General features: G+C 42.2%; 1 protein-coding gene across 1 annotated transcript; it reads right to left on the bottom strand.

Annotated features, from left to right (window-relative positions):
• Positions 1-10,061: 10,061 nt before the first annotated feature.
• Positions 10,062-10,886, bottom strand: LOC124652157 (transcription factor MYC2-like). Its single transcript, XM_047191182.1, has one exon. The coding sequence runs from the start codon at positions 10,884-10,886 to the stop codon at positions 10,062-10,064; it is 825 nt and encodes a 274-aa protein (XP_047047138.1).
• Positions 10,887-11,983: the final 1,097 nt, after the last annotated feature.

The raw sequence follows: 11,983 nt of genomic DNA on the forward strand, positions 1-11,983 counted from the left end.
AGCAAACTAGAGTCTGGAGAAATATTTTCAGGAAGAGGAAAAAACCAAGCAACCAATCTTGTAAAACACGGGGATACACGGTGGGGCACACACCATAAAACTTTGTGTAGATTCATTTCAATGTGGGAATCTGTTCTTCATGTATTAGAGAATGTTCATGATGATGCAGAAAATCTTACACATAGAACCACAGCTGGTGGCTTGATTACTCAGATGGAGAGCTTTGAGTTTGTTCTCATATTGCATCTTATGATCAGATTATTGGGCAAGACTAATGATTTGTCACATTGTTTGCAAAAGAAAGATCAAAACATTGTTCATGCTGTGAGTTTGATTGGCGTAACATTGAAAAATCTTCAAGGTATCCGAGAAAATGGTTGGGATGAACTCTTCAATGAGACAAATGACTTTTGTGTCAAATATAAAATTGTAGTACCAAACATGGATGATACAATACCCGCTCGAGGTCGCTCCAGGGGTCGTGGAAGTACAATGGTAACTTACTATCACCGCTTTAGATATGAAATATTTAATGTTGTGCATAACCAAATTATTGTTGAGTTGAATAACTGCTTTGCTGGAAAATCAACTAAGTTGTTGAGATGCATCGTTTGTCTTGATCCAAAGAACTCATTTGCTAACTTTGATGAAGACATACTTGTTGAACTTGCTGCGATGTATGCTGATGACTTCTCCATATATGAGATCTCTTTTGTTCTTAGAAACCAATTTGAGACATTCATTGCTGATGTGAGAGGTGATCCAGATTTTTTGAATGGTCATGACCTTGGTAATCTTGCTGTGAAGATGGTTCAGACTGATAGACACACTTCTTTTCCTTTGATGTATCGTCTTATTGAGTTGGCATTGATTTTGCCCGTTGCAACGACATCAGTAGAGAGAGCTTTCTCGGCTATGAACATTATCAAGACCGAGTTGAGGAACAAAATGGGTGATGATTGGATGAATTATAACATGGTATTATATATTGAATGAGACGTATTTCACTCTATCAATGATGATGATATCTTATATCGTTTTGAAGGATATAACTCACGGAGAGGAATTTTACCTCGTCGTTTCGGTAAGTTTTCATATTCGTATGAATAATTTTCTATTGCACTTCATGTTTGCGCTTTTCCATAAGAAATATTCTTGCTTTCTTGAAGGTATTGGTTCCTCTTCTAGTGTTGATGAGGTTGTTGACGAAGTCATGGGAGGCACGGACGCACAGAACTAGTGACTTGGTACCATATTTTGTATCCCATTAAACTATTTTAAGTTTTTTAGTTATTTCTTATGCATGTTCTTGGAGAATTAACAATGGATCTGAAAATATATGTTCATTCTTGCTACCGTACCAATTATTCTGTGTTATTACAAGACGTTTTTTAGTAGTTACTTTTACACTTAGTTTTTGGCCCGGAGCTTGCTTCAATCCTGGCTCCGAAAAGTAGCTAAAGACAAACGGTAGCTCCAGCATCAAACCGGTTACAGCAACAATCACATGAATCATATCTTGTAGAGATTTCGAAGATTAAGCTAGTAAAGGGTTGAGTCCTAACCAAGCAAGTATTCAAGTTTCACTAGAATCTTGGATATCTTATCTTTCTGTTTTATACTCAGTGTGATTCTTACAACCACCAGCATTGATAGTCATCTATACTAGTACCTTCAAGCCATGCTTTCTCCTTAATTAACTCTTTGAGGGGAGGAGGGACATGAGTTAAATTATCAATGTAAACTTTGTAAATCGCCCAAGATTGACGGTGCTACCGTATGCTAAATAGTTAATTCATTTTCCAACTTGGTAAGTTGGTATAAATGCCAAAAGCCTCTCCTCCGATCTTCTTAGACTAGTTATAGTGGGAAGTAACAAAGTAGTATCACAGATATTTTCATTAATTAATTTGCAGACTCATTGTATCTTGGAATGTGATGTTACAGTAACTACCTATGTTACTCTATCCTTCTCTCTCCTCATTAACTTACTACCACATAAGCAAATTTATTGAGTTGAACACTTAGTTTACTTCACTATGAGTAATCTTACAATTGAGATTCAAATGTCACGGAGATAACATTGAATAAACAAGTGAGTCTATAAATGGCTTTGAAACTCACCATCATGAATGATATTCCTCCTGGCGTACCAAATCGTCCACAAAAAAATCGTGGCTTTTTCGTAAAACTAGATAAAGGACATCTGACGAACTAAATAAAAATATCTCGGATATTCTTTTTATCTAATATAATATTGTTAGATTCTTATAAAAAACATCTCAGCGAAAAAAAATAGGAGAAAGCTTGCTAACCTTTGTCCTTTTCCGAAAGTACCTGCGCCAGTTGCCCGAGATAAAAAAAGAGCTCAGATGTTCTTTCAGTTAACAGCTCCGGCCGTCTCTCGTGTGTGTGTGTGTTTAAATTCAACACGCTTCGCTAGCTAGTTCCGTCGTATGTGGGGCTCCATGCGTCTCTAAAAGCAAAATCTTCGATCTCTCCGACCTAGACATGCATGTTGCAACCTTTACGACACATTCTGACGTGCTTCTATCAACACCGACGATCTCGTCTCACCCGTAAGTTCATGAAGCATGAGTTTGCGGATCAGCCAATCTATACAGAAAAACTCTTGACGTTATCACGCAACAAGACAACAAAGTGCACTTTTTTTTCATCTTACACTAGTAGAAAAAGGGCCTTTAGTCCCGGTTCACAACGGCTTTAATCCCGGTTGTGCAACCGGGACTAAATGGTCGCGACTAAAGCCCCCCTCCCCCTTTTGTCGCGGTTGCCGCGACTAAAGGTCCGTCCACGTGAGCGGCTAGCGTGCGCCTGGGCGAAGGACCTTTAGTCCCGGTTTGTGTCCCCAACCGGGAATAAAGGCTATTTCGTTAAAAAAAATAATTCATTTGGGTTTCTAATTTTTTTTCACTCTGTTTTTTTTCTATTTTTTTCTTCAGAATTTCTATTATTTCAGTTATTTGCATAGCTTAGTCTCTATCTCTAACTACACTTATCTCTAGTCAAATTACTTACTCGTGGTCAAACTTCCCGCTCGGTCACCCATCCTCCCACTACTCCACCTCGAGCACGCTTAACTTCCGAATTCCATTCCGTCCCGCATCCAAGTGCTACGCGCACATGTATGTGATACTAGTATCATATCAATCCTATTAACATGTTGGTCGATGTCACATTTTTTATTGTTTGAATTTCAAATAATGTTTTTCATAAACAAAAATAATGATGTACTAATAATCGTGAATAAATAAATAAAATCCATAATTATTTTTTAAATATTTTTTTGCCAAACCTAAAACCTAAGAATTTGAAAATCTAAAAATTGGGTAAAAGTAATAGTAATCTTTATGCTGGATGCAATTATTAATTTTATTTTTTTGAAAAATTTAAAAAATATAAAATCCATAATTTATAGCAAAAACTAAAATCTTCCTGCTTTCGTATTTTCATTTGGAATTTTGAGAATCTAAAAATTGGCTAACCGAGCGCGGGGGGGGGCAGGGTGCGTGGGTGTAAAAAAACTCGGAAAAACCTTTAGTCCCGGTTGGTGTCCCCAACCGGGACTAAAGGTTTTTCCGCCGGCCGCATACCTCCATAGCATTTTTTGTTGTCTTTCACTAGAAAAAGAGTAGTTAAAAACCTATTTCTTATACTATATATCTATCCCGTGAAATTCCAAATTGTTTGAAGCTGAAACCATTGAGGTTGAAAGGTGCGTTGTGTATGGAGAAAGGTCATTTTTTGAGGTCTAGAAAAAACAAAGAGCCACTGGTTAAAGAAAAACATATAGGCATATTTAGTGAGGTAAATCCTACGACCCGTGGGTTTAAGAGATGCTATTGATTAAGTACTATTTCCCTATTTAAAATTTTGAAATTTTAAAAAATCCATTTCTTTATTTGTGCTATCCTTAGACTTAGGGTTTGTTTTTGGATAGTGGCCATGACTATACAATGGGCTACTATCTTGCCGACAACATATATCCGGATTGGACAACATTTGTGAAAACCATCAGCCTACCATACAACCGAGTTGAAGATGCATTTGCAAAGGAAATGAGAGGCATCTAGAAAAGATATCGAGAGAGCTGTGCGGTGACCCAGCATACCACTGCATGTTGTAGTATACAAGTCGTTGATATGATCTTTGTGAAGGGACTTCTTCACAAATTGCCATATCCCTCAGAGTGGTACAACAGAAACATTGCAGGTCATAACACTCCATACTTTATTACAAACATTGTCTTAACAAGTTGGTATTCTCACAGGTCCTATGAGAACACCCTAAGATACTACTAAAGTACGATTACAACTTATACTAAAGATGAAAGAGCTCAACAGCTTATTTAGGTAAGCTCTACGCTGCTCGGCTCTATGATGCTAGGTATGTCACTACTCCTCCACCTCCGTGTCATCTGGTCCGTAGACTATTCCATAATCTACGCCTTCCACTCCGCCGGTAAGATCAGGTTCTTCGTAGACCAGCTCGTAGCTTCCTTCTGGTACTCCATCGTTGATGGCCTCCACTTCCGGATCACAGTCTAGCAAGGGTGTCGAAAGAAAGTGAGTACAGAGGTACTCAGCAAGTTCTAAAAGAGTAAAAAGGTGTTTGATGCACTAGCTACGACCATTGATCAGGAAATCGCAGGTCAATGCATGTTTTTGAAATCATTTCTTCCAAAAAGGTTGCTTTTATTATGAAAACTATGCCCGTCAGTCTTCACAGGTTGACTAGAACTTCACGGAGTTCCTTTCCTGCCGCGTTCGCAGTTCCCTTCCCGGAACAGGAAGTGACGACCACAATTTGATACACTCGCGAGAGGTGCGTTACTTTTCCCACAAGAGATCTCACCCTTTTTGCCATCCGCGAGGACTTGCCCCCGTTCACACTTCCTTTGGTGTGAGGCCAGGTATAAAGATCCAAGCCCACACCGCCTTCTCCGCGACCGCAAACCCACCCTTTTGTCCACCCGTACACCTCCGAGTAGACTTCCCCGATAATACGGCTTTACTCATGGTGCACTTTGGACAATCCTTCATAGATCGTAGAGCCATCATCACTAATGGATGGGGATTTAAAGGCCATCCCAACCTACGGCAGTGCCTCCAACACCCCGCCGGCTCTACCAATCCGTTGGCGTGCAGAAGGGAAAAGATACGACTGGCTTCTCCAGAGCCATTATATATCTCATGGTCAACGCGATTTGTACGGCGCTAGAATCACTGGACGGCATTGGTAAATTAATCCTAGGGTGATATAACCCATTGCAATGGAACCTCCACCATATCAACACATACCATGGTTCCATTGCCAGCCACATAGTCATATTCATAGTTGGAAAGTAACATTTTATTTGTGATGCAGGAATGATAAGTATATAGTTTTGCATTAAAGTAGTTGAAAATAATCAAGTTGACATGAGCAAGGGTGAACTTGCCTGTGGACTGCGAGATAGTGCAGTTGGAACCTGGACCTCGGGTTCTGTAAGAAGCATCATTGTCCGGTAAGGACAACGTTATAAAATCCAAATAATGCAATCATGGATGGATTATTTTATGTTGAATCCCTTTACCCCAATGAGTTATTACAATTTAGGGTTGTATTTAAGATTTATGTCTTTGACGGTAATTTACAATTGATTTAAAAGGATTATTCATTGTAATTCACACAAAGTACAACAATTCAAAGTAAAATTATTTTTTTCTTGATGATTTCCTCAGTCATTCCAAAAATACTTTGAAATTATAGAGTTACCTCTATAGTTTTTGGAATAAAAAGGAGTATAGTATTTTTCTGGGAAAAATACCCTTTTTCAAAAGAAATGACTTGGAATAATAGAATTTCATTTTGAAATGTTTGAAAATAAGTATTTGAACTTATTTGAGATTTTCCTTGAATTTTAATTACAAGGAAATAATAATTTTAAATTCCAAGTTATTATTTAAATTCTTAAAATTCATAATTTTGAATTTGTTTCATATATTCCATTTCATATTTTATTCTTGTTAAGATTTATTTTTCATTCATTAATCCTATTTTTAATGGATTTTTAGAGTTGTATTTGATTTATTAAAATTTGGTAAAGTTCTGGCCTTTTATTTAATGTAAAAAGACCAAAATACCCCCTGGACCCATATTGGGCCCAGCCCAATAACTTAGGCCCATGGGACAGCCCACTAAGGCGTGCCCCATAGTGGCTCGGTGGAGCCGAACGGCCCACCGCTCTCTCACTCACTCGACCTAACCCTAATCTCTCTCGCGACGCTCTGGCGATGGCGTCGCCGCCATGGCCGCCGCCTCACTCCGGCCATCGCCGTGCTCCCCCGCCGTAGTTACCTACCGATCTAGAATCGCCGCGTGCAGATCTATCGATCTATCCACGCAGTTTTCCCCTTCTCTTCCTCTCCTGGCGAATCGCCTCCGATCTGGATCTCGTGGAGAATCGCCTCGACGAACTCCGGCGAGATCTCGTCCTCGCCGACGATGTCTACGTGCCTGGGGTTGACCTGGCGCGGGTGCTGCTTGCAGTACTCGTGCCGTCGCCTCAGGTGCTTGCTACGGTGGTGCTGGTTCGTGTCTGGGTTCGCCGGCGTAACGTCGGCGCCTACCGCCGGACTTGCAGCTCGCTAGGGCCGCGCGAGCACTGCCTCGCCATGCCCTAGCCTCTGCTTCCAGGCGCAAGTAAGTGTTGCATCTCCACCTTCTCCTCTGTGCGCCTCCCCTTGTTACTGTTCTTCTTCCTCCTCATGCTATGTTGCTCTCTGGTGATCTTGTGATCATCTAGAGCCATGCGATTCCTATGCAATTTGCCTGTGCTTCGGTTAATTGCAAGCTCATGGCCCAATTACCAGTTACTAGTTCTGGCACATGCTGCTTTGCTTGCTATTCATGCTGTGCTTACTTCTCTGCTGCTCCTAGCCTGCTCTGTACTTGCCATGCTCTACTGTGCTTGCTCAACAGCTATCTATGCCCTGTTATGCTTGATTATGACTTGCTTGTGCTTACTGGTATATCATGCTTGCTTGTCTAGGTGTACTTGTGATGCATCTGTGACACTTGTGTGTGTGCCAGTGGTGCCTGTGATATACTTCAGTGCTTACTTTGCAAGCCAATGATCCATTGGATCATTCCTTGCTTGTTGGCTAACTTCCCTGTGTAGCTTGGCTTGCTATAATTGACCCATTTGATCAATGGATTGTCAGTGATAGCTTACTGGCTAATACTGTGGCTAAATGATTCAATTATCTTGTGATGCTGATGCTCAAGCATCACTGTGCTGTTGCTTACTTGTGCTGTTGCTCATCTTAGCTATCTAGACTTGCTCTAGTGGCTATAGATTAAATTGTGTGGCTTAACAGTATGCTACTGTCAATGCTTAGCATGGATCTGTGATAAATTCATGATTGTATTACTTACATGATGATGAACTGCTTATGCAGTGATGATTGAATTACTTGCTTGTGTCTGAATTTATGATTCATGATTCCTTTACAAGCAATTAGAGTCTGAATCCATTTCTGGATAGTGATGCTTTGTATTTGGCTTTCTCTTAATTGGTGCTAAGTGTGATGTGACCTCAGTAGCCTTGCTACTGACTGGTTGCTCACATGGTTGGTTGGATTTTGTTGGCTACTCATCTTTGCTTGCATATTTGGGGATCATAGTAACTATGAATGCCAATATGCTTGCCTGTGAAGAAATCTAGGGTTTCTGATGGTTGTATGCTTAGGATTTACTGTGTAGTTTTAGCTGCTAATCTTTGCCATCTACTGGTGCTATCTGTGCATGAGATCTTGCTAGTGTGTGCATCTGTGCATGATTTCTAGCTTCTGTGCACAAGATCTGTATCTGGATGCCTTTTTATTTTAGTGGCTTTTGACTGGCAGTAATCCTTGGTGAAAACCAAGTGATGATCTACCCATATGAGCATCTGCTCATCCCATGCTTATTTCATGCATATGATGGATTAGATCCCTTGGATCTTCTCCAGGAACTAGGTATACCTTGGTCCAGCTCCTAGAAAGAAATGTTTTGTTGATGCAGACTTGGGTTTGTGTCACAGCCCTTCACCTCCAGGTCTTGGATGATCTTCTCAGGTCAACATGATCTCTGGTGGTTTGAGTGGTTGTGTGTGTGTTGGTTCTGTTCTTGCTCAAGAACTGGATGAACTGAGCTTGTTTTTGCTTCACCCTTACCTGGTGAATCTTATCTGGTCGACTGGTCACTATTTCTAGGGTTTTTGCTCCTTTTATATGAACCCTGCTTCTATTCTTGCATTGACACACAAGCCTGGCTTGCTTGGGTGACTAAGCTACTGCATGGCCTTGCTGTTGCTGCCCAGCACACTTGAGCTGTGTGCTCTCATATGCTGAAACTTGAGCCCCTGGTGGTGCTCAGGTTTGGTCTGCTGCCCTTATCTTGTGCTGTCCATGGTTTTGGACAAGCACAAGTGTGCATGACACTTGGTTCTGTCCAAACTGAATTCTTTGGCTAACACTAACATTCTGGCTAGTGTTGGTTCTTTGTTTTGCAGGTTTTGAAGATGGACATGACCAGAAGATATTCTCCAAGTCATTTAGTCTAGGTTTTAGTTTAGGAATAATATTGTAATCTTTATTTTTATTTCTATTTATTATTCATCAATTCTTGTATCAAGAATATTGTAAAGACTTTGTAATCTGTGTTGTGATATCAATAAAGCTCAAGTTTTTGTTTATGAGCTTTTGCTTTATGTAATATTTATATTCTAGAATAAATATTGTATTTATTATTCACTTTGAAATTCAAAGTTGTTTGATTTTATAAGTTGTGTTTAAATTATGCATTCTATTTTTATATTGTTCAATGCTTATTGTTAAATGTATTAACACTTGTCAAATGAAATCAATTCCCCAAATCAACAAGATACAAAAGAGATCATGTCGAAATTTCCCTCACTCACATTGCCTAACCCTAAATGCAAAATGAGAGAGAACCTCGATCCCTCTTAGGTTTAGTTGCAATAAGGCGCGAAAATTTCCCCAGTTTTGCAATGAAATGCACATCCCATTTCTAAATCTACCCTTCGTTGTTCCTATGTTCTGGGTTATTACAAGCTGTCAGTGCTTTGCAAGCTAGATTAGCGATAATTCGAGGTCCTAGCCGGTTTCGGGACAAAGAAGGGGAGGGGTTTGAACTTGGAGTTCTTCTTTGACATTGTTAATACTTGGGAGAAGCAACCAAGAAACTCGGATAAAATCCAAACATTTCTTGAGACATACGTTGGCATTGAGAACTCCGGCGCCCACGAGCAGCTTCAGCTTGATCTCATTCATCACCATTGACGGAGACAAGAGACTCGATAGTGTGGCACTTCTTTTTTATTTGATGTCACATTCATCATGAGTGATTTAAGCCATTATTTGTATTCCAAACCATTCTTTTTGGTCTAATTATTTGAATTTGAACTATTATTGTAATTTGGATTATTGCTGTATTGTGTGGTGTTTAAAACTAGTATCAAATTTTAGATTATGTTGTTGTCATATTTGTATTTTTATTAGCTATGTCATACATATGGGCTGAAATGTTGCAGATGCGATTTAACGTTTCGTGAGGGTCTGGTCTACGCAATGCATTTTCAGCCCCAAAACGTGTTTACCGTGCCATATATCTGAGATTTTAGGAGCTGCGGGATGCGGGGTCTATTAGAGATGTTATAACTCCCCAAGTCGCATAGAGATAAACTTAGTTAACAAGCCAAATAAAAGTAGAAAAAATATCCCATGTGGCCTGACAGCAATTACGTACATATCGATACTATATCAAGCCTTCATTGCTCATAATTTACACGGTTCTTGCCATCTTGGACCAAGCTGAATATAAATCCATCAATCGTCTGATTTATTCCATGTAGATATACACTAGGAGAGCAGATTAACCGATGTACTGTAGTATCCTAGTACTCCGTATTTGTATTGAGATGTTAAACTCCCGGAATGGCGAGTCCGTGCGTGTGCCAAAACGTAGGGTAGCTTAGCTTCATCTAGGTTAATTAGCTAGGCACTGTCGCGTAGCATCTTGAGCAGCGCGGAGTGGAGGGCGCCGCCGCCGCCGTCGTCGTTCTGCAGCGCGGCGGGCACGTCCACGAAGACGTCCTGCACCGTCAGGCCCTGCACCTTGCTAACGCACGCGTGCTGCACCTGCAACTCCAGCGAACGGAGCGCGCTCATCAGTCGAGCAGGCGCGTGCGGGGCGCCCCCCGCCGTCGTCACACGCAAGGCCGCCGCATCCCGCCCAACCATTCGCACCTCCACCGCCTCGTCGCCGGCCAGGCGGTGCAGGGAGTAGCCGCCTCGGCTCGAAGCGGACCTGCTGCTCGCCTCCCACGTCGCGGCGGCCTCCCGGCCCTCCTCTTCAAGCCGCGCGACGCGGGCGCGCAGCTCGGCGATGTAGTTGGCTGCGTCCGCGAGCAGGGAGGCCTTGTCCATGCGGGACACCGTGGGCACGGCGGCGCGGAGGTCGCAGAAGCGGCGGTTGAGTTTGTCGCGGCGGTGCCGCTCGGCCTCCACGTGGCTGACGCTGGGTGCCTCGGGCCGGGGACCGGGCTTCCGCCCACGACGCTTCGACGTCGACGCCGGGAGACTGCACGGCGGCATCTCGGAGAGGTTGGAGGCCGGGGAGAGCGTGGAGCTCCCAGCAGGCCACACGTAATTTGCATCCTCGCTCTTGGGCGCGAGGACGATGTCGTCCAGCAGCCATTGCTCGGGGACCTCACAGGAGGCGAACTCGAGGACCTGGTGGTGGGGACCGTCGGCGGGGGAGAACTGGGACGGCGGCGACGGCGGGAAGATGGAGGAGCACGGCGAAAGCAGCTCGTCCATGGCCGGCACGCCGCAGTACTTACGAGCGTACGTGTCGCTCCTGTAACTGAGGAGCTCGAATTGGCAAACTAGCTCAGATGCAGACTCTCGTTAAGTGTGGGCGTGTTCTTATAGTGGTGTCACATTTTGGTGTTAAGCCCTTGCTCAAACATACGTGTCACGGAAAATGTGTCTCTCCTTTTCGATTTCATTTCCTCCCGCGAAAAACATGTTGGCTAACTTGGGCTTCAGAGTTCTGAACCAATCGGTTTTGCAAATTCTCGGTCGCCTCAGGATTTTCTTAGTTCCCAGTCTACTCCAAATTATTTTAAAATTGCGACGTAATTCGTGCTAGATATGAGTTGTAATAGGTGCAATTAAAAAATTGTGGTTGCGGTGGCCTCCCTAGTCGACACGATCAAAGCTGAGGCGAGATTATGGGCGGACGCGGGAGCACGAGGGTTACGTCAACTTCTCCCGTAGTTTTCTTGGGTTGAGTTGTATGGCGTGGGTGTCAGTCCACTCTTTGGACTTGTAAATACAACTTCTATTCTATCAATGCATCGAAACGCAAAGCTTTTTTGCGTTTTCGCGAAAAAAAATTGCGGTTGCGTATGAGATTGCAACTGAGATTTAACTACTTATACATGGATGACGTCGTTTGACTGGGATTTCGACCGAGAATTAGTCACACCCTACATCAATATCTTACTATATCATATATCGAACCGGCTGTTGACGGTTGCTCGGGACTGCTATTTCCGGGCTACTGGATGGCGACACATTAGCAAATTATCAAATGGATAGTTTCTTTATGTGTCACATTTTCCTTTGGCTGATTCATGTATCGACGTTGGCTGATCCATGATTGTAATCGTTTAAACTACCGTATACTCTGAACTCGTTTTAATAAAGAAAGCTGTGTGCATCAATTGATGCAGAGGCTGTGCTATGCTCCCATTTCGAGAAAAAAAATATCGAACCATATGTACTCCCTCTACCTATTCATGAAATATGTCTAGAAACATCTAAATTTGCGATAAGAATTATGGACTGGAAGGAGTAGATATGGATGATCATATTAAGTGAGAATTCGTTTATCTACTACAACAAACTTT

This window comes from Lolium rigidum, chromosome 5 (genome assembly GCF_022539505.1).
Source record: "Lolium rigidum isolate FL_2022 chromosome 5, APGP_CSIRO_Lrig_0.1, whole genome shotgun sequence".
Classification (NCBI taxonomy): Eukaryota; Viridiplantae; Streptophyta; class Magnoliopsida; order Poales; family Poaceae; genus Lolium; species Lolium rigidum.

What these genes read in the sequence shown, in the direction of transcription:
- LOC124652157 (XM_047191182.1), bottom strand. Translation starts at nt 10,886, where the DNA reads ATGGACGAGCTGCTTTCGCCGTGCTCCTCCATCTTCCCGCCGTCGCCG.